Source organism: Corvus hawaiiensis, chromosome 4 (assembly GCF_020740725.1).
Source record: "Corvus hawaiiensis isolate bCorHaw1 chromosome 4, bCorHaw1.pri.cur, whole genome shotgun sequence".
NCBI classification, from domain to species: Eukaryota; Metazoa; Chordata; class Aves; order Passeriformes; family Corvidae; genus Corvus; species Corvus hawaiiensis.
The window spans coordinates 64,145,260-64,169,724 of NC_063216.1; the positions used below are offsets into that span (position 1 = coordinate 64,145,260).

Below are 24,465 nucleotides of genomic sequence, written 5' to 3' on the forward strand. Positions count from 1 at the left end.
CTTTGTGTTTTTTTGAAGAACACAGAGAAACATCAGAATAAGAACCCTGTCCTACTAACATATGGTATAATGAACTCAGTTGTCAAATATACTAAATCTATTGTTAAACATTTTGTTCTGTATGAAAGAAGGGTTATAAGTGAATGAATTGCAGTATGTTGCACATGAAATCCAAGCACAAATCTGCACTTTCAATGCTTCCATTTGAACTTTTTAATTTGATGCATCATCTAAAATTGCAACACATTCCCTGACTATCAGAAAAGCAAACTATTCAAATAACAACTTAGTTTGAAACTAACTGTAGAAAAAAACCTGATGAAATGCAATTTTTCAAATGGCATGAACATTTGCATGGAAGAAAAAAACAGATTATTCAGGATTATAAATTACTAAATCCCTTTTTGAATTTTTTTTTTTTTTTTAAATCTTCAGTAAATGTGAAAGTATTACAAACAGACTCTTGTGCACAATGATTCAAAAAATGTCTCCAAACTGTTCTGGTGAGAGACATAAATTCTTAAGACCTTTGCTCTTCAAGCATACTCCCCATCTACTTGCAAGAAAAAGTAGCTGGTCATCACCGCAAAACAATTCTTTGTACTTTTCTTGCATCTTACACATTTTCTGTAGAAAGAGCCACTGCAGCTTTTACATTAAAGTACCTCATTCTCTTTTAGATGCTCTCAACTGCTGTGCTGGAGAAGAAGGCACTTGTTACTATGTCCCGGTACCTTGACTTTCAGATTTGTTAAACTCCTGAGAAATAAATGACTTTGTAAAAGCCACATGCCTTGGAATTACATTTAAACAGGTGAGGGTAAAAATCAAGTTACTAAATCTCAACACACATAACAAAGATTATAGTTAGAAATATTAATAAAATATTAAGATCTTTAAAAAATTAAAAAACACATTTATTCCACTTATATCAATATCAAAAGTTGAAGATCCTTGTCCTGTTTCTTATCAGCGAGGTTTCTGTTTTCTACTTTTCATGATGCATTCCAAATAAAATTTCTACTGATACAGTATGCTGGCCCTGTAGAATTGGTCTCCTCCAGCAAAGATTTTGAAAATTTCTTCCTGTTTTGACCAACCTATTTCAGTACAAAGAAAATCCAGACAGATTTCCCAAGGTAAGCCATGGCTGCAGTAATCAGGTGTTCAAGGACTTCTGTTCTTGCTCAATTGCTTTGGAAAGAGCAGGGCTTCCTCTCACTGACTCTTGTGATTTATCTGATAATATTAGAGTAGATCATATAACAGAGTAACTTCTGAGTTTCAGTAGCAAATACATATATTTAAGCGACTTGCAATTCAATATCATTGTACTATAGCTTGCAATTTTACTATGTGCAACTGTTCCAAATATCTTGAGGAGGAAGGATGACTTCTGGGAAAGAGCTAGATGGAAGGAGGGCAATAGAAACAGGAGCAGATTTCAAATTCAGATATTAAAAAATATATCTTATTATTAGAAGTATATTAAATATTATTTTTAACATGCCAGGCATGAGGAATACATTATTCCTATAGACTCTTAAGGCCTATAAACTCCAGCAAAAGAAGGAAAAAGAGCTGAATTTAGGAATAAAAAATATGCACATTGCTAGCTATATAAAATGTAAATCAAAAGTGGGGTTAGTTTGTTTGTTGTTTTTTAAAAATTATTTTCATTCTCAGCTTTGCACATCTGAAGCCAAGCTTTGGGGAAAAACAATGTATAACATAGGAAAAATAGGCATACAGTTATCACCAAAAGAAAACAGAAAGCCATACTGAAAGACGTAAGTAAGAGTAGTGTTACAATTTTTATTTCTTTTTTCATGCTTTTTAAGCCATTTTTAGTGTACCATATAAACTAGTCAGAATCTTCCAGTAACTTTCCAGACAGAGGGCAAGTCCTCCTCCAGGAACAACACAAGTACCATCATTAAAAGAAGGATGACATACAGTCTGTTATATTTCGGTTCAATATTAAAATTTTGCAATAATAATTTTTGTGGGCCAAAACCTGTACTTCTAAGACTGCATGTTAAAACATCTTTGCATTGTTATGTTTAATTTACAACACACTCACATGTGGAGACCAAGTCAAGATGACAATCAAAATATGCAGAAGCTTTCAAGTAAGTTGAGTGGGGTTGTTAACAGAGCAGTTAAAATTTGCCACTCACATCATTCTCTGTTCATTAAACTCTGCATGCAAAAATAAAGTCAGTAATTTTATCACTGTAAATTGGTTCTTCTGAACATAAATGATTCAAGAGTGTTGAATCCCAGCTGTCTGCTACCAGTACTCAGAGATTTAAGGATCTCATGTTAGGTTGCCAGCTCTGATTTTCAAAGTCTAAAACAGCAGAGCTTCCAGTTTCTTGAAACACATGACAATATATTGAACATCTCCCAAAAGTGCTCTCAGCAGGGAATAAAATCACAGGCTCTTTACAGTTAGAAAGACTTCCATGTTCTTAATTCTTAACAGGTTTTGGTACATCCACAGAAAAGACCCTGTTAGCTTCCATTCACAGAAGAATGAGGGCACAGGGTCCACAACTGCAAAATCATCTCCTCATAGAGATTACAGAGAAGGAGGGAAAACACTCCTCTGTTCAAAAAACTAATCCTTTCAGAAACACAAAATTTTAATTTTTTCTTTAATTGAAAAACATTTATTTTTACTGCAGGAGCAATGGAAACTAAACTTTTAGCACAATATGTACCGAGAAGCTAAATTAAATTTATTTATTAGTTATACCACATATAATATGAAGTGAGCACTCCTATACTTTCAGGCAGAAAAAATAAAAATTGAAAATTTACATCATAAACTATGTAAAGATCACAAAAGATTAATGAAATCTCTATTACTGAGTGTAAAAAGATAGTATGAAATTACATTTCTGATATCTGACATGTTTCTATAGTAGATAATTTCTAGGAAAGATAGCAACATCAAACTTTTTAAACTAAAGCCTGTTACTTATATGGACAGGAGTATGAATTGAATTTATCTTCTAAGAATCTTGTTATTCAGCATTTTTCTAAATTTTAATAAGATATACAATTGTGCATGCATTCATTTTGGTAAACAGGTCCGTAAGAATTACTTATGATATTTATATAAAATAATAATGAAATAATAATTATTTAAAATATTATATAAATAAGAATAAAGCACAGTTGCTATCCTGCAGATTTTATGGCTCAAGTATTAAACAGGAGACAATAAGTTCACAGAAAAGCGAAAAGAAGCAACACAAAACTCATCAATGTGACTTTAAGTGCTATTAACACAGTCAAGCCTACCTGTCAGATCTATTATGGGTATTCCAAAAAAACAGAACTTAACATAAGGACTTAGAAAAAAAGTAGAATATCTGCATTAGGTGCTCCATTTAAGTAAGGTGGCAGAGTGGGAGATAGCATAGCTACTTTTATGCGAGCTCAAGTGGGTGATGAAGCTGTTATCATAAGCTGATAGAATGGAGTCAGCATCTCAGTGCTGAATCTGAGATGCCATGAAAGGTGTCAGTATTAGTACATTAAAGGCCTCAAAAGACAAAATGTCTAAGTTTTCCTTGGTGTGCTCTAAAAGAAAGGGAGCTAAGGGAAATGCAGAGCAAGAAAGCAAGAAAAAATGATGGACTGAAAAATGATCTTTACAGCTTCTTTGCAGTCTGGGTGAATATAATTGGAGCAAAAATGCATTTGTCAAAGACAAAGAAAAGGAAAATGCAGTAATAAATATGTAAGTTGGTGACAGTAGGGGTGAAAATGTCTGTTAGACAAAGAGAAAAGCCTATACTTAAAATCATTAATAAGAAAAGCTCTGCAAGACAAATTCCTTACCACAACATACTGAATATATTTTTGTAGCTCAGCTGTGTCAACAAAACGATAACTTCCCTAAAGTATAAATTTGGACTAATTTGCTAACTTAATAATAATTACCATTAGTTTATATTCAGTTCAACAGTTGAATCTAGTCCCTGAAGTCTTGTTTCTGTAAAAGTCTTTCAGATATCTTGTACATTCCCACAGTAAACTCAGTAGCCATATTTTCTATCAATATTTTAATTCCAAATATGTTCAAAATCATACATGAATATTTTAGCACTTAACAGCATCAGCCATTCACACCTCTCAAGAATTCAGGAGAATTTTGGAATTATGACTGTAGTTAGGAAAATGAATTACAGCAAGTCAAAGTCTGAGACATGCTGATGAGTAGAAAGGTTTTCATTAGTTGCATGTTTAATTACTTAAGCTTAGATAGTAGAAGCTAAATTAATTTCACATTTTGCACTCACAAACCTACTTTATCACATTAAAAAAAATATTTTTATTTATATGAAACTTTTTTTCTTTTTTTTTTTGTCTGACACTAGTATGGAACCATTCAATTAACGTAGAATATTTATATCATCAACAGAAATGTCAGAAACCAAGAATGACCTGTTTGATTCTATAAAACATCATACTGGTTACAAGGGAAAATCTGAGCCAGGATTAAAATTTCTGCCTTTTACTGTCTAGCCATTATGTTCTCTCCTGCCCCACACGACATATTAACTGCTAATCTGAACTATGAGTAGAGTAACAGAGCTATCCAAACTACCTCTCTGTACCTCGGTTTGTAGGGCACCCAATCTAGATAAAGAGAACTCATTAGAAGTGAGAAGAGAGAATAACAAGCTCTAACTTTAAAAACCCTCATTCTTTTCCATAATATTAATCTTTGTATTATACATGGGCATTAAATATTTAAAACATCTCCTTGAAAATATGTCAGTTTAATTTCACTGCTATCAAAAAGTGACTCTGGGGAATTTGAAAAGTGCTGAATGTAATAATTTTTGCCCTCATTACATAGCATTGCATCACACAGCTCATTGCATTAAGTAGCAAATTTCAAAACGGGATTAAAGCTTACTAGAAAGATTACTGATTAAACAGGACAAAATGTAAGCAACTATAAGCTCCTAGGAAAATAAAACCATTTGACATTTCCCACATTTCTCCCTCTTCCCATCTACCTAAAATTAGATGCTTTTTCTTGGGACACTGGAGTTTGAAATAGCTGTTCACTGTTCTCCAGTGTATGTTACAGTAGTCAGGCAACAATCTATAAGGACATGGAATGGAGAAGTGGCGTGGAATATTCTCTGAAAAGTCATGAGGTCCCAGTTTTCATAAGGCACAAAACATGGGACAACTTCTACAAATAACATAAATTCCTTGAGATTTACATGTAAAGCATTGCCTTTCTCCTCATTTGTCTTTGGTAAAACTTACGTTAACCTGCAAATCTCATGTTTCACAGGAGGTTTACACCGATATTTTGTTAATCAAATAAATGGCAGTGAGTGCAATAACTTGTTCACGTGATTCAAAAGAAGACAACTACCATCGTGACTCAATTACTGTCTTACAATGAAAAAATTATTTTATTATGCTATTTGAAACATGAAAAATATGGCAGAGCATCAACACAGCTTTGTATGTCTGTGTTCCAAGTCTATATATACACCTGTTAAGGCATATACATGCACATCTATAATATATACATATGTACATCTATAATATATACATATAATATATATATATGAACATTTGAAAATCTGGAGGCCTGAGCTGACACATTTATTTCTTCCACTCTTCCCTCATCAAAATTTAATTCCCTTCATACCCTTTAAAATTGATCTTTCATTCAAAACCTGCTCAATGTCTCATCTGGCACATTGCCACACCTGATGTTCTTGGGAAATTATCCTGACTTAAGTTTCCTGTGAGGTTTTAATTCTATTGAAGGAGGTCAACCAGACATGTAAAAGAAGAGTAGGAGTTTTCATAGCTAGCAGCAAGGAACCAGGCCCTCTCACTGACAATTAGGGAAGACTTCCCTTATTCCTGTCATATGCAAAAAAACAAATACAACACACGTTATGTGCAAGAGAAATGACTTGAATACCTGTGATCCTTGATACAGTTTATGGAACAAAATACTTCTGTACAAAATGTACTACAGCTATGACTTCTCAATAATGTGAATTCAATGCAATCAGAGTACTCCAAACAGCATATACTGAACTTCCCAATTTTCCAATGTAGTTTAAGTGCTTATTACTTTGAAGACTAGGCAATGATCTACAGCTATTATTAACAAAGTGGAAGAATAATGGATATTATTCTTGCCTGTGGGACAGAAGTATCATTTAGAGAATTGATAACACTTTAGTTTAGCCATTTGAAAAGGTCATGTTAGACAATAAAGAAGGCCAAGCCTTTTAGTGATAACATATGATGGTGATAAAAACAGCATGGATCTACAGATCCTCAAAATTACCAATTGCATTTCTATGTTGTAAGCAAACTAAAGCAGTGTGATAAATGCATTCCAGTGTATTCCTGATTTTTGTACTTCATAGTTTAGTTTACATGGCCTATAAAGAAATTAAACCATAAAGAAATATCTTAATTATTAAATAAGTAAGCAAATCTGAATGTGTGTAAGGAGAACAAAACCAATCTTCATAGTATATACTCTGGGATTATTTATTTAAAACATAGTTGTAATAGATTTGGTAGAGAGGGGAAAATTATGCTCTTTGGTGCAGGAAATCAACATGAAAAATTTAATAGGGAGGATTAACAGTGAACAGTTGTAATCAAGAGGTATGGATACCAACATCAGAGTTGATTTTGACAAAGTACCATAAAATGAGAAAATCTGACAGTGTTAGCAGGTAGTAAAAATTAAAGCTGTTATGTTGTACCCTTAGGGATTTATTTACTGCAAAGACAGGCAATGACAGCTCTGAATAAATCCTTTCATGACGAAAGATAAAATAGATTGAAGTGATACACAAATTTGCACAACGGTTCATTTGTACAGGGGCACAGAGTTCAGTCAGATGGAGAGAAAATAAGCTGGTAATGGGCCATTTCCCCGGGGTAGGCAATGGTGGGGGTTTTGCAGCACAGGCTATTCACATTCAGCCTTCAAACAAAACTTTAAAGCCTTTTAGGCACCAAATGGGTATCACAGGGTAAAACTCAATATAAATATTTCTATGAAAGTGAACTGTCATCAGTTTACAGAAATAACTGGACTTCTACAGATGTATGCAAATGATTTGCCTATCTACCATATTCAAGTCTTCTTACAAACAACTTCCTGATATGCTCTTTGCTGGAAAAATGTTAGGTTTTGAAATGTAGGGGCCTGAGGTCTTTTTACTTCCGAATGAAAAACAGGCTACTTATTTTAAGAGACTGCTTACCCAGCTTTTTTGAAAGAATAACCATGACCTTGTTAGAGAATGTTACACGGATGAGAAATTATAAATAAATACTTCAGTGATGCATTTAAGACTAAAAAAATCCAGTTAGCTTTACAGAAAATCTCTGCAAAATCCCAAGGTAACAAAATCTCCAGAAATCATCTTCTCAAAGTCTGCCTCACTTAAAACAGCATTTTTTTTTTTCCCAAAGTGGACAAAGAAAACACATCTCCTACTGCATCACTTCAGATCTAACCATTTTGGAACAACTCTTAAGTAAGTAAGGTATTGTCAGTCTTGCTGCTCCTATTTTGTCTTAAATTCATCCTCAAGTAATGTTAGGAAGGTAAATCTAAGAAATGCCACCCTGTGCTTGAAAAATATCCCCTTCACTTACTTGAAAATCTTTCTCTTCCAGGATCTCTTTCCTCCACCTGACAAGGAAGGCAGCACAGACGTACAAGTGGAAGTGAGAAAACCCCTCTGGTTCAGACTAGAAAAAATAAAAATAGATCATCCTTTCAATACACCAATAATAATACTTTTGATCACCATATGCCCCAAGTGTATTTTTACGACATTTACTTCTAACTACAAATGTCAGCTCTTTGTATCACAAACACGCTTGCATTTCATCTATGCCAAACCTATTCATTGCTATTATCTGTAACGGGGACAGAGATGAGGCAGCATCCATTTCTCATATTTAAATTCATTCTTTACTGATGTGCTTTCCATTTGTGGTGTTATCCATCAGCTTATTTCTGGTATGAAATACTGTACTGCCCAGCTCAACATTGTGGCATGAACATATGCTTCATTGTTGCAGTGGGGATTCTTGCAACACGTGTATCAGACAACAAGGCCCGTGGAAATGAATATACGGACCGATTCTCGGTAGATATTTTCAGAGATGTTTATTTTTCCAACAGCCTGGTTGGTGACCTGCCCAAGAACTGAGGCAATCACGGGACCAGAGGGTCCTTCCTGGGCAGGGGAACACAAAACAACCAATGGAGAACGGGGCTGACCAAGGAGTAGAGAAACCCCATAGGCCCTGCCTCTACCCCAGGGCCCCTCTCCCAGGACCACATGGCGGGGGGGGAACCCCAACACTTCATCCCCTTTATTAAGAGTCAATTCTATTACTAGCAGTAGCTTTTGAAGTATAAATTTTGCTATAGGAAATTATTAAGCATTGTAAAAATAAGTAACTTGGATTATATAGAACTGAATTAGATGTTTTCACTACAGGAAAAAAATCTACTTGTAAGATGAAACATTTAAAGCTCAGTTTTGTATTCAGATCTGCAGCTTTCTGTTCTGGTTCGAGTCATCCGATTGTATCACTTTATAAAACTCCCCCTAGAAATTAGTGTTTTATAAGTATACATAAGAGTTTAGAAAATTTTGTGATGCTGCCTTTAAAAGACAACATTAAGTTTTTTCATAGTACCAAATTAATCTTATATTTTATTTTCTATACCACTGAGAACTGAAAAAAGAATTATGATACTAAATTATCAATGTTATGACTGTGAATTAATGCTATGTAAAATCTCATTAAAATAGAATTTAAAAATAATAATTATAAAATTAAACTATACAATCTGGCAAATGGAGATATATTTTAATGGTGATATCTATATAATTTACAAGATCTAATTATCGTGCTTTAAAAATATAGCAAGTTTTTTCATATTCTCTGCTGGTCATTTCAAAACTGAAGTTTACTCTTTAGAAAAATACAGTGTTCTGCTCAAGTACAGTGAACTGAAACAACTTCTTACATAAAGAATAACATGATAAAATACCTATTTTATTGCTATTTAACCTAGAACAACATGGTATATAAAATTTGTGCAATAAATAAACTTGCCAGCTATAACAAGTGGGCAAGGAAAAACATTCTCCTACTACTGTTTTTCCTTCTCCTCTATCCTTGACTGATAAAAGAGCAGAGTGTGCTACAAGAGGTTTGTAAAACACCTTGTTAACAGCTACAGAAACTACAGACCATATGGTCCACCAAATCAGTAAGATTCCAGAAAACAGATAATGCCAATTATTTGGAGGGAAGCTTTTAAGTCTAAAAGTGTATTTGGAACTGAAAATAAGAATTAGCTAATTTTGGAAATATGTTTAAGGAACTGCAGAAAAATTATCTGGACATGTATAAGAACCTCTACTTCATCTTGTGATTTTTCTGTTTAACTTTTTTTTTTACCCATACAAGTTTCTTCAGTGCTTTTAAATGAAACGAAATAGGTTTAAAAATGCAATTCATTAGAGAAAAAATGCATATCCCCTACAGATTTAAAAATTCATCATGCTTCAGAGATAAGTCTAAGTACAAAGTATTTCCAATGGATAGTTTTAGACAGTTTTAGAAATTGAGTAAAACAGCTAATGCATAATTGCCTTTTCTAACACCTGATACCTATTATACTTTTCCATTTGCAGCTTTTGAAGTTACAAAGTTTGATCTCTAAATGTACAGAAATACAGGCTACCAGCTAAAAGCTATTTAAAATCAAGTATAAACAATGACCTTGATTTAAATATTTTAGCAAAAAATCTAAAGGCAGATGTACAACCTTCCAGAAGACTTAGTCTGAACATATTACAGACGTCTCGAAGCACATTATCTAAGAACCATCTGTCATTATCAATAACAATCACTTAGATTGTTAACATCACAAATATCTCATTGCCCTGCAAATGCTGGATCTCCTCTGTAGCTGAAATTAAAGGCATTCTTTGAACTGCACTCCCCAAACTTCTTGAATTAGATGACCACCAAAAGAATGCTAATTTTGTTGTATGACAAGACTGATTATTGTCTTGTCAATGATTAGTCTAAGCTGCCTCCCACCCTGGATACTTCAACATTTAGGGAGTGTAATACCTCATGCTATTTTATTTGTTAATAAATACAGTACAAGATTATTGTTTAAGTACTCAGAATAATTAAAGCTATGACATTTTTTCAGGCTTAGGTATTAATCCACATTTCACATTCAAATAATAGCTCAGACACAAGAACTTCCAAACACTCAATGATTACACATGAATACAGCAACTTTAGGAAACTCCATTTCTACCACATTACAAAGAGCAGATAGTTTAGGTGAAAAGAGATTTAAATAATTTTGGCCAAAATATCCAAGCAGTCTATGGCAGAAAAAGAGAAAGAAACCAGCACAGGAACATCACGGAAAGTGGAATATGTTGGCTGCTCTTCCAAGGTTTTCATTTTTGATCAGCCAGGAGCTTCAACTTCCTAGGCACAGACTCAATCCACCGTCAAAACAGACTCAAGAATTCTAGTCTGAGAGGAAACACAGCAAGGTCACACCAGCGAGGTCCATCACAGTAACTAGCCTTTCACCAGGAATGACCAACAGCAGATGACTGAGTATAGGAGTGCAAGATACAGCAGTACGTCCCCAGAATACTCCAAGTTTCAAAGGTTTCATGCTCAGAGATGTCCTAAGAGAAGCTGTAGAATATGTCCATTTAATAGGTGTTAATGGATTTGTCTTCACTTAACTTCCTAAATCTTTTTGCAACTTTAAGCTTTTTGGTAAACTACCAAGTCCTGGAACAAAGAATTCCAAAACACAAGTGCATGCTATATAGCATGTCTGGTTTAAACCCAACACCTGCTAGGTTCACGCACAATAGTTCAGTTATTGCACTGAAAGAGTATGAATCACTTCCTGTTCGCTTTCTTCAATCCATTCATATTTCCTTCTCTCTTGCAGACTAGAATTATTTTGTCTATTCCACTGTTCATAATATACCAGTTCCACCACCTTTGCTCAGCCTTCTTAAGCACCCTTTCTGTAGTTTTCTGATTTTGAAATAGGTAGGGTCTTGTTACAGTGCGGGGGTCTGAGCGGTATACACCATGTAAGTAGCAGAAAGAATATAACTCTCATAGTGGATATTGATATTTTGTTCTCCTTACCTTTCCCAATAATTCCTAATCTTGTTGGGTTTTTTTTCTTTTTCTATCCTTGACTGCTACTGAGCTCGTGTTTTTCTCTTGTGGTTGACTATAGGAAGCTACCTAGAAGCCCATAGTTATACCAGTAAAGCTAGGATTGGTCCAAACACACAATATCTCTTTATATTTGTCCACACAAAATTTCACCTGTTATTTATGCTGTTAAGAGCAACATGAAGTCCTGTGACTCTGCTGTACACCTCTCACCGTTACTACCCTTAGTAACATGGTGTTGTCAGCAGACTTTGCTGTCTCTGTTGTTCCCGTACCCCTTTTTTATCTCTTCAGCAGAAAGCCCTTAAGCCTCATGACAAATTGCAAAAGAATTACATGTTATTGCCTTTAATTTTGAAACTTGCCTGCTTGTTCTTAACATTTGTTTTCTATCTTTCAGGCAGTTATTATTCATACAAGGGCATTCCCTTGAATTCCACAGCTGTGTTTCTTCTTTAATAACCTTTAGTGAAGAGTCCTCTTCACTGTTTTCAGCAATCTCAGTATTCTACATCAACCTGGTACATGTGTTCACAGGCTCTTAAGCTTTGTGAGGTGTGATTTCCCCCTACAAAAATCATCTCAACACTTTCTTAAAATAACATATATAGTCATGGTGAAAGAATATTACAATCAAGTTTAGAGAACACTGAATTGAAGTCACCTTAACCTTGTCATTCTAAAAAATACTGGAATACTTTGCAGTCTGCAACTGTTTTGATTATACACAGCAGCCTACCAGCTCATGTTGGATCAATAACCTTCTCCCACTTGTCAGTATTCCAGTCAGTTACATAATGAAATTTCGATTATTAAATGGTGCTAAAAAATTTAAATTTTATTCATCATACATGTTAAAAATTTTTCTTATAGTTATATGCAAAAATAGCTATTAAAAACACTTTTGCTGAGTTTGCACATTTTGGATTGTCTTCTATCATTGTTTTTGCTTCGCTACAACTGTTCCCAAGACAATGATCCTGAAAGCAGTAAGTGACCAAGAGCACTTGTCTAAGCTGAATCCAATCCCACCATAAACTCAGCAACGAAGCTGGATCTTTTATGCTTTAAAAAAACAAACAAACATAAAACCTAACTTATAGCTAAGGCCTACAAGTAGCTGTTTCTAATGCAAACATCCATCAGTTAACAAGAAAATGTATGGGCAGGTTTGATCTTTGCATAAAAAAAATCTGATCCAAACACATTTCATAGCATTTCAAAATCTTTAATGGAAAGTAACATTTCCAGGTCGTAACATCAAGCTAGAAGTATCTGTCACAGCCAAAAAACTATGCAAATATCTCAGCTCTTAGAGCTCACTAAATCCCTTCTGGAAGAGCTATTTTTAAGAAAAAGTTACAAGAACTCTGTTTACATTTCCTACTTCTGCTAGGTATGTTCAAAAAAATTACTTACCATACAATGTTCTATTAGGTTTGGCAAATTTATGCTGAAAACTAGGTGTAGATCAGTTTTCGTAACAGTTTAGTCATTGGCCTCTCTGATCAAGTCAACAACAACTTGGCAACAATTCCTAAGACATGACTTGTGATATATTATACCTCTGCTGTGAAATCCCAGCCACAAAGAACACAGACCACTGCTGGAATTCTTTTGGATCAATACCTTGCCCTGTTGGAATGCTCCATATAGCATGCAAAATGCATGTTAAGACTGTGAATCAATATCAAGTACAAAGGGATGCTAGTTATAATTACTATTTACCTGATTTATCCACTCTTCAACTAATAATTTAGTTTTATGAAGCATCTTTCATATAAATTTCCACATGACCTTGTATTTTTGGAATGGAGTTTAAATTACTGCCCTCTTCACATGCTAATATGCTCAATTCAAATAGAATAAAAAATAACTAACAAAGTGTGTATTTGACTTTTTTGTCCTAGCTTTTCCAGAATAAACTGTGGTGGAAAACAAAAATCAATGTTTCTCATTTGGTTCTTTTAAAGAATTCACCACAAAGTTTTTAAAGAGTTCAGTCATGACTAGGATGTCAAGTGGATTCTCATTCAATGAAGCACTTTCACATCCAACACTGAAATGTTGGCATCTTTATAGCTATTTTTCTCCTCTTGCATGGTGGTTTATTATCTTTGCACACAGCAGTGTTGCTAGATCTTAGCAAAGGAATGGAGCTTCTTATGAAACTCCCCTATTGCTCTTTCTTGCTGAATTGGATATTGACAGAAGAAAGTGGAGTAGAGCAGCTCTCTTGAAAAATGCCTTTGATACAAATGCAAGAAGATGCTGAACTCTACACAAGGAGAACACTTTGCAATACTTATTTCTAATATTACTTTGCAAAGAACCTAGATAGATACAGAAGCATTATGGATAGTGAGACTATCAGAAAATAGAATTTCTCTTCTCTAATTTTCCATGTTAATAAGCCTCTTGTGAAGAGTGACCATGAGCTGTTCTTTGTACTTGCTGGAAAACCTATTATTTAATGTGCCTCTTTGAATTTCTACAATTTGAAAAGGCAAACAACTTCCATTTGACCTACTAGTTATTACTACATAGAACATAGCAAAAACAGGGACGTGGCAATATGAGCATGAATTCTGCCAGTGACGGATCAATCACTGTGATTTTAGGTAACAGTAACAGTGAGGGATGTATATAAAACCCCAATCTAATATACATATTTGTGGGTTCTCTAGTATAAACAAAAAATTACTTTCTGCAAGTTATTTGTTTAGTGATGAGAACAGGAGAACCAGCAGCAAGAACTAATGAAACTCATCCAGGTTGGTTTTAAGTGCATTAACAAGTAGGGGCCACATTACATTATAAGCCCACATCAATAACAATAGATAATTTACACTGTTTAGGTTTTAGAGAGCAGTTGATTACTTATAGCTATATTTTCTTTCATTCACCATAACTGATGTATTAAAAACCAAAGTATTTAGGTTAGAGCCATTAATATGGTTCCTAATTATCTTACCAAACCATGACACAGTGTAATGACTCAAAGTAGCGAATCTCTGTGTAATTACCACTGAACATCACTATGTCCTTTACTTCCTCTAACAACATGAAATACAAGCATACAATTAATTCTTTTTCTCATACATATAAAGGTGAAGCATATATATCCCTACACACCTTAGCCCTGAGTCTTTTCCTCAGAAAAGGCTTAGGCAGACAGATCACACAAGCTGTAAGACAGTATGAGAAGACAACACTACCAACAGCCTTTTCAGAAACTCCCACACCCTTGGGAAGTCTAAATCTCTAGCTATTTCCCAGAAAATTCACTTTGCGTCTTTAATTTGCTGAGATTCCCCCACCTGAACTTAAAATCCCTCTTGCACATGTGAAGTTATGGAAGTACCAAGTTGTTATGGAAAGTCTGAGGAGCGAAAAGATAAGGATAAAGCCGGAAGTGACCAACTAGCTGCCTCCCCAGCATAGGTGAAGTTGCAGAAAACACCTTCTAAAACCTGCAGGCTATTTCTTTTTTAATAGGTTACATGGCAGATTTGACTAAAAACCTCCAGACAAAATATTTTCAAAGGCATGCACATCTGAGATACCAAAATTTGTATTTCATCTTTGCTTCACCATTCAATGATTAAAACAATATGTATTGCAAAGACTTATTTTATTTTAAGCTAGGCTTAAAACTGGGCTTCAATTATTCAGACATGACTGTCCGGCTGGAAAGAAATCTGTTTTGAACTTTTCTTCTAATTAAAACCCCACTCATTCTATCTGAAATCACTAATTTAATTTGTACTTAAACATTTAAATTCCATCTCAAGTCATGACTTGACACCAATTAGCTGGCCAAAATTGTGGTGGAAAAACAGCAAAGCTGTGCCACACTAAAATCAACACTGCTCTTATTCACAGAATTCTACTTAAAAGTATGATTTAACTTAAAAAGCACAAACTTAATCCAGATCATTAGTAAATATATGCTGCAACTGATTGAATTTTGAAGTACTTTGCTGCAAGTCAAAATATCTTTACATAAATGCCAACCCGCTTTAAGAAAACTACTGATTTGAAATAGGGACAAGCACTATTGATTAAAAAAGAATATGGCAACTTTTCCACCTGTGAGAACTTCAGCAGACCATGTGAACCAAAACCAGACCACACTTCCTCAGTAACCTGCTTTTAAAAGGCAAATGAGCACAAACAAGCAGTATGACTAATATTTACTAAAATAATTCCCTATTTCACCTTTTGAATTTCAAAATTATTTACCTCATGTATTATTTTAATTATTTTTATAGTTCATTCCCAGAGAACCTCAATGCTGGGAAATTAATTAATGGGCACAATAGAAGAACTGTCAGCATTGTTTAAATATAATTTCAGCATTAGCCTCATTTACATGTATCCCTTTATTCTAAACAGTGGTACTGCTGAATTTTTTGTATGAAATTGTTAGTTCATTAAAAAGACAACAATGATATCCTTTTCTGCAGATATTCATGGGTTATCAAATCTACTGAAATACATGCTCAAGACAATCACTAGAGCTTTTAGTCCTCGGATTTCAAAGATACTGAAATAGCTGTATAATAGTTGTATCATTGTTTAATTAATTGGCTTTAGCTTTATCATATTATTAGCTTTAATAAAATGTATCAAATTAATACTTCAAGGCAGACCTATAGAAAGTAGTAAGTGCTAGTCTACCATTTCACAACTGAAAAAAATAGTGTGAATACCTCTACACATATATATCACATATTTATACTGAGACACTAAAGCAAAATGTAAGTAACAGTATTAAAAAATAATGGTTGCTTATTCCAACTTCTCATCAAATAACAAGAAAGTGCTTACTGACACACTGCAGAAGTACGAAGTATGTTTTAGGCTACATATGTCACTTCCAGATAGCAAGGTTCTCATGCACCTTTCTGGACAAAGTTGGTAGTTTGATTACAATGAACACTCTTAAATAAAGTATTACAGGTCATTTGAGCAAAGCATATTAAATAATCCAACAAAGATATTGCTGAATTCTTGTTCAGTGAATAAAAACTCTACAATCCTAAAATTCCTACTTCTGTAAATCGGGGAATGATTACATCAACGTAATGTAAAAGTTTTATGAAGATTTCTTATTAGATTGACCACGACCTTGTGTGTTCTAGGAAAGACCTATTTTCTTCTTAATAATAACAATAAATTTTCAAGAAAACTATTTCAACAACTTTTTTTTTCTTTCAAGGAACACACCTTAAGAGCTGAGAATGAACAAGTTTGTCACATGTTCAGTCACGTTTTCTAATAGGTGGTCTTGTTGACTAAGATGGTAAGTGCAAATACCAAAAGTATTTAGTAATAAGCATGAGATATACCTTCCTTCCCCGTTTTCCATGCTAATCTTTACAAGTTTAGGCACAACAGTGTTAAGTCATAACACAGTCAAGAACATCATGCAACTTTCTAGCACAACCATTATCAATATACTTAAGACACATCACTGGCTGCTTCCCCTTTTCCCATCATTAAACCACATTATATTCTACAAAACAAGAAACAAACAACAAAATCCTTAATTTCTGATCACCGTTATTCCTGTTAGAGGCTAGGAAATAGCTGGGACTGGTATTTTTCTCCATTTGCTGTCCTGCAAAAATCTTATTCAAGAAAACACTGTTTCATTGCAGAGCAACACTATCTGAATCAGTCTCTACTTAGGGATGGCAATTTGCCTGAATGTTCAGTCTTGCTTCATGATGATGATTTAATTATACCAAGCTTTTTGTGACCATATGACTGCTTACAACATTCCTTGGTCTGCACACTTCACATTTCATTCAACTTCTATTAAAACAAGCTAATAATGCCACCAAAACTAAAGTAGGCAGTTGCTGAATGCAGCAACATCTTGTCTGATTAAAGAGAAGAAAAAGCAAAACATCTGAGAACATTACTCAGCTGCTCTTCAGCTACGTCCAGCACAGAGGCTCTATAGTTGTGATTGTGCAAAACGGCAGGTTTATAAAAGGGCTGATGTCAAAAGCAACTGAAAAGCCAACATTACTCATTCCAAGTATCTGAAAATTGCTAGTCACTCAATATCACAGATGGAAATGTTAATAATGCACGAATTTTAATTAAATTCATTAAATACTTGATAGCTATCACCAGGAGCTTGATCTTTTTGGGATGAATAAGACTAGCTGCTTCTTTTGTTAATACAAAAGACTCACCAAGATAATCCAAAACTACTTTACAGATAACTTCTATTCCCATCTACCAACTGGTTAGCACACAAAGAATTAATAGTGATGATCAGGTGCAGCTTTGCTGAACTCTGATCAGAATGAGAGACTACATCCACTAAATATGATTGCCTTTATTAGATTTAGCAAAAATATTTCCTGTGAATAACACTAAAGTTCTGAAGATGCTAAATGACTCCATAGATGCCATAGCCTGCTCAGAACTTAAATATCTTTCAGGACACTGAATCAAGGTAAGATCTTTGATTTAAATCTTCTTAAGATGTTGACAATCAACTGCAGAACAATCAAGACAAAGTCTGCTTTAGTAGTAAGTTTTCACACCAGACCACTGACTGAAGACAGCAGCATAAAGCAAAAGACTCATGTGGGAATGGCAGCACCCACAGAGTTGTTGCAATCTGCTTTATCAAGGTTCTCTGGAGGTTACCTCTGATGCTACTATTCTTATCTCTGAAAAACGAAATTTCTATGTTGACCCTGAAGAGCCCTGAGCAATTACAAGATGATTACAACAGTAGCACTTTTGTACTTTTCTCCATCTCAGGTGTATCAGACACTAACCATCAAGGCTTTCCCAGCAGCCACTTTCTTAGAAAAGCTCGTACAAGAATATCCAGCAGTGGTGTAAATGAAGAAAAAAGTGGCAGAAAGTGAGGCAGATTTTAAGATACTACCACCTGCATGCAGCTTTATTCATTTTAATACTATCAATAATGCATTGAGGTTTTTCTGGAAATCCTTACTCCATCACAAATACCGCACAAGGGCTTAAAAAGCTCTTGCTCTACAACAGGTTTTTCCATACTGACAGCCTGAGGTAACCTGCACAGCTTCATGTTTTTCCTGTTTGACATGACATCACCAGACTGTGAAGTTTAAGTTACTCAAATCTGTTATTGCTGTCAATAAACATGACTTGCTGTTCTCTTTCCATCAGCTTTTGTGAGCAACTCTCCACTAATCCATGCTGACATTTACAGGACTGAGTCTTCAGTACCAGGAGCCTGAGACACTTCCAACAGATGACAAAGCAAACAAGAGTGCCCTAATCACGACCTCTACCCTTAAGCAGCTCAAAATAGGAGGACAGCTTTGATCCAAAGAAAAGCTTTCTTGTTGATTTTTTTGACTGAACACAGACTCTTCAGCTGAAATTCATAGTTAACATCTAGTATAGTACTTCTGTGAATTCCTTTACCAAAAACTATTGACCAAATACAATACTAGTCCCACTGAAACAACCTGGAAACTGCATTAGATTCCTAAGCATCTCCCCATATTTTCAGAAGCATTTTACTTGCTTATTTTATTTAGGACTTTAAAAGAATACATAGTGAGATTATAAATAACTCTTACTGGATCTGTTTTCTACTGTTATAAAAGAAAAAAAATTACATATAATTTTCTTTAAATCTCTCTTATTAAGTTGTAACTGGCACCAAAAAAAATAATAAAAAAATTATGCTGCCAGGCTTCAAGAGGAATTTTATCAACAAAATGAATGTGAAAGAAACAAATATGCTGCACAGTAACAACTCAGCCTCTAGAAAATTACAACAGAAACCAAATAAAATATTATCTACCCAAAGTGTGAACTAAAATAATACATTTACTTATTAAAGGATGTGGCATCAAAATGTAATTGTTAACTGTATCTGTCCTTCAGCTTTATAATATTTTCCAAATTAATTAAACTGATTTTTCCCACATTATTTTGCTTATAGCAATGAAGACTGAAGACTCTGAACTTTTAGACTTTAGCATCTGTTTAATATATATTCTAAAATGCTGGAAAGAAGGATGTAAAGCTGTATTTTTGAGCATAAATTTAAGTTAGTGCTGATGTTTTCATATCTCACAAATAATGTAAACTGCAAATACAACTTCATTTGGTACATAGCTACAAGATTTTTGACACAGCTTACTCATCCATGGTTACTTTTTGTACGTTGTGATTCCTTAATTCCCAAACATCCTAAATCAATATCAAAATAGCAAAGGATATAGAAAAATAAAATAAAAAATAAACCATATTTAATGCAATTAGATACCTTACAAAAAAAACTATGCAGAGATTTTATGATGATCATCCAATAGCATTTCAGAACCGTTTTCTGTACACCTCATTTTTCAGGGTAGCATTAAAAACTTACTAGTATAAAATCTCTGCTATTACAGAATGGCTCTGTGGAAAGATGAAACTCACCACACACTGAAAACATCTGTAGCTCATTCCAGCCAAAACGAAGTCAGCACAGTGCACGTAGCTGGAAGAAACATGCTCGAAACAAGCAATGTGCAAAATGAGCTGCGAAACAGCGATCAGTTCACACAAAGTTATACTGAACATTTATACACTGAAGAGACTCCCGGAGCCATGCATCCAGGCACAGCGATAGAAACAGTGGTGGCAAACTACTAACTGATTCCAGAAGTTTTACAACTCTGAGGACTAGTGATGACCTACTGAAGATGGATCCTGGCCACCTTTCAAGAATCTGCATTTGCCACATAACTTTCAGACAGCAAGGACTCTATCAGGAGCATTCCAAGGGCTGTTTATTTTTCATGTTATCCCGCTAAAGCTTGGCTAGCCTTTGAAGGCTGTAAAATTCACTGCATGCCTGGGCACTTAAACTATAAACCAAATTAATAATCACTTCTCAAAAATGACAAGGTGCTGCTACTATGGAAACAGGCGGGAAGCAAAGGTTGTCAGCACTGCTCACTGGGAGCCTACAGGGAACCAAACAGCAGAGTTCTGTTTCCATAATGGGTACAGGACCAGAGGCAAAGAGAATTTAAAACAGAAAGAAAAATAAGAAAAAAACAAGTCATAGCCCAGATAGAATAAAAGCCATGAAGAGCGCATGTGTAATGAAACAGGACTCGATACCAGAGAGGAAGGGAGTCTGGGAGGCAGAATCCCAAAAATCTCTTTACCATATACCTAATTTACATAGCAGGTATTCAGAGATGATATTAATAATCACACTTAAAAAAATAAATATACTGCAATCATACAAACATTTAGTCTGCACTTAAATATTTAACTTCAAAAATCATACAGTATCATGAAACAAAACATTTCAAATTGTATCTTATGGAAAACTGAACAAAATTGATGTTTTTTAATTATGAAAATGTTTTATTAAAAAGCAGGTGTTGGCTTGTTTCAAAGCAAACCAACAGCACATAACTGGCAGAAAAAGATTTTTTTCTGAAATATTAAAATGAAGTTAGAACATACTGAAGAGACAACTTTTCTCTGTCTGCAACCTAAGCTTTAAGAAAGTATCACCAATGAAAGTTGTTTATACTTCTCGAAAAGGACAGATTGATTTGTTTTCCCATTAACACACTGCTCTTCCACAGGTTTGATAAATTACTATGAACAAGGACAGAATCCCATTAGAGAGAAGAAAACCTGTTTGTTAATGAGCAGGAAGATTATTAAAACTCAAAAGCTCAATCATGAAAATGCTACTATTAGTTTTGTGGAACTTTGAGCACAATGTGTAAGATCTTTTTTCAGCAACATGAGAATTTATTAAAGGATAAACAGAAGATACAGTCTTTGTTGAGCTGATTTGTAATTAAAAATTTATATAAAATTTTCACAAAGTCTGTTCTCCTTTTACAGAAAGGAAACAGTAGGCAATGTTATCTGGAAATTTTCATCCATAACTTTTTGCAAGAAAGAAAGAAAAATTGATTGTATTTAAATCAAAAAGCAAGAAAGCACAGGCATTTCGACTGCTATCTCTATTGTCCTATCTATTAGACCATGTTTCCTCTCCAAAATATTGATTTCTGCCTAGAATGCAAAAACCTGCTGTATAGCTATTGGTATCTATTGAGCTTATTCAAGGTATTATTAATATTTCCTAAGTCACTACATAAAACTTGCATTTTTCAATACTATTTATTGTGTTTCATAAAAGTTCCATTTGAAACAAATTCAGAGAAAATAGAAGTTGGAGGCATAATTTCCATTTATTACTTTTCATAATACCTTTTTCATTCAGAGATACCAACACTATCTATGGAATTTCTGCCATTGTTCTCAAAGACAGATAAAGGACAAAAAATAATCACAGCATGCAATTATTGCAATCTACAAAACCAATGGAATATGTATTAAAGGTTATACAGTGTACAGTAATCCTATGGATATTTATGATGATCCAACTGAAGAGTACTGTAAAAGAGTATTATATGTTTTCAGTTTGTGGGGGTTTATTCAAAAACAGACACCAGGAGGTCAGGATGATGTCTCCAGAGGAAAAGTGAGATCCCTTAGGAGCTTCCCTTCAGGCAAATTGAAAGTTCCAGGGACCACAGTGAACACCAGGAGAAAAACTACAGCAAAGAACATCAACCAGAGCCAGGAAGACTGATGAGAGGATCAGGAAGCAAACAGAGTTTGATGAAAAGAATCTTGTAGAGGCCAGAGAGGGCTCTAAGGAGCTTGCTAGGATTCAGAAAGTCATTTCTGAATGACACAGCTACTGCAGTGGTTTGGTTTGGATTGCAATCATTCTTTTGAAACACATTCTCATATACAGTCATGTATTGAACCATGGCTAAGGCCAACCTGTGATTTTATGGAGCATCCAGGGTCTTGTCAGAGGTAGTACACATAGTTATGAACTATACTCTTGCACATGAAAGTCTTCTTGCAAAGTTTTATTTATCTCTTATTCCTTCATTACTTAAAAGCATAACAGAAAAAAATGAGTCAGACTGGGAATTTCATGTAATGTTTTCCCATACACTCCCTCTCTGCAGGAAAAAACAATCAGACACAAACTATTTTCGTTTCAAAAATGTTCAGCCAAACTAAACCACAGAAGAGCCTTCAATTTTATCTCAATCATCGGTTTCATTTATAAGCAAAGAATGTTCCATGTACTGCAATAAATTCAAAGCTTTCAATCTGTTTCCTGTCATAAGAAAAATGAAAATGTTGCAGTGCAAAAGATGGGGAAAACTATGAATTTCCATTAATAACTGAAGTGGCCAAACATCTTTTGACTAAAGCAGAATATCATTCTAAATTTCCTTTATTCTCATATTCAAAAATAGAGAACTAATACAACCACAATTCCAATTACCACTTAAAAATGAAGATTTCTCAGAACTTGGTAAACATTTATGACATAATTCTTAGCACTCTGAAGTCAAATGGACACCACCATCTTCCCTTTAGGAAAGGAAAGCATAGCTAATTCAGAATTATTAACACATGCTCTCTTTCATTATTCACTCTCTATAAGAAAGCAGGGACATGCACAATTGCTAGTCCAACCTCCAGCAGTAATGGTATTCATCAGTAATCTTCTTGTGAGCCTTTACAATGGCTCTACTACTTGACTTCAATCAGCTGTAAAGCTCTTTTATTCTGTTATCACATCAGTGTGAGGGAATGAATGCCAAGGATTGAATGCCCTCCTAAAGGAGTGCAGTCATGCTGTTAGAATAGCAATGAGCTTCTTCTGACACTGCTCAACACGTTCTTTCACACTCCCTCACTCTTGCAGAGAAACACATGCATGACAAAAATAAATATCTGTTGAGTGGGAATGCTAAGAAACAAATCTACAGAATAATATACTAAATAGAGCATATCACAGTTTAATAGAAAGAGTTGGAAGTTGATAAAAAGGATGCAATTAGCAGACAACTGGCAGCAGTTGTGTTCCATTTGTCAGAGGAAAAGGATGAGTGGAGTAATTGTGCTACCAGTGAGAAAGACTGAATTTCTATACAGAATGTCTCATCTATTAATACTCAATTCTTCTTAAGCACTTTTTATTTTTGCTGATGCAAGGACCTAAGCACAGACTTGCTCTTAATCATTTTAATAAAGTGAAGAAAACCAGAGGTCAGATCAAAAAACAGATGATGGTTGATACTCTAAGTAGAATCTCTTAGTAGCTCAGCCTGTCTCCTCCCTGCACTGTTTAGTGGTGTGTATATGGGTTTAGCTGAAACAAGGGGATAAGCCTGATATTAAATCTCTGCAAACATGCCCCCAGAATCTAAACTGCCATATCGACAAAGGTATCAGACAACTCAGCAAGGCAACTGAATTGTCATTCATAACTTAATAGAGGTTTTCACTTTTATTTTTGTAATTTCAAATACAAAAATCAACACTCCACCATGAAAGTAAGCTATGCTTTAGTAGGAAAACTAAAAAGTGCAGGAAAAATAAAAAGTGCATTTTTCTAGCTCACGTGCATTAGTGGATATTCAATAATAAATACATTATAAAGTGCTTTCCAAAAATTTATATTTCAGTAGTTAGTTATGATAAATTCCACTTTCTGACCAGTGATAAAGCAGTGTCCTTCCTCTAGAAAGGTTATTTCTACTAAATATTTTTAAATATTATATCAAAACTTATTTTCACAATGACCTGGAAAAGTCTATGCAGTCTTGTAGATAAGACAGAATGGCTGAAAGGAGGAAAGACATCAGAAAGCTGGCAAAGAAAATGAATCAACCAACCTAGGAAATCTTAATTCTTTTTGTACTACATTCTCTTTTAAATCAACACTAAGTTGCAAGTTCGTTAATTCTCTAAATCTTATACTTCATAACCACAAACCGAATGGGTTTACACTTCTGTTTCCTGACAGTCACTAAGATATTCTTCCTCCCTTCAGTTAAAATGTTTATATTAAAGGGAAATAATCTTCCTTGCATGAGAGCTTATTTAAATTCTTGTACTGCTCCATAAAGGATGAAGGATGGTGCTGTAGACTGTGAAATGCCTTTGTGTTTGACCAGAAGCAGATTATTTCAATAGTGCACAACACTCTACAGTCCATTTTAGAGCAAACAGGAACACAGTGAAATCTCTCTGCTGTGAAGTATGCCAGCATCAAATCCAGCTTGGAGAAACAGAGAACGA

At 34.5% G+C, this 24,465-nt stretch overlaps 1 protein-coding gene across 1 annotated transcript in view; it reads right to left on the minus strand.

Moving 5' to 3' along the window:
* The window catches only part of TBC1D22A (TBC1 domain family member 22A), a 146,600-nt gene that overhangs the window by 24,440 nt on the left and 97,695 nt on the right, over positions 1–24,465 (minus strand). Inside the window, exon 12 of the mRNA XM_048301101.1 lies at positions 7,687–7,782. Coding sequence (XP_048157058.1) covers positions 7,687–7,782 — 96 coding nt within the window. The remainder of the gene's footprint in view (positions 1–7,686; positions 7,783–24,465) is intronic.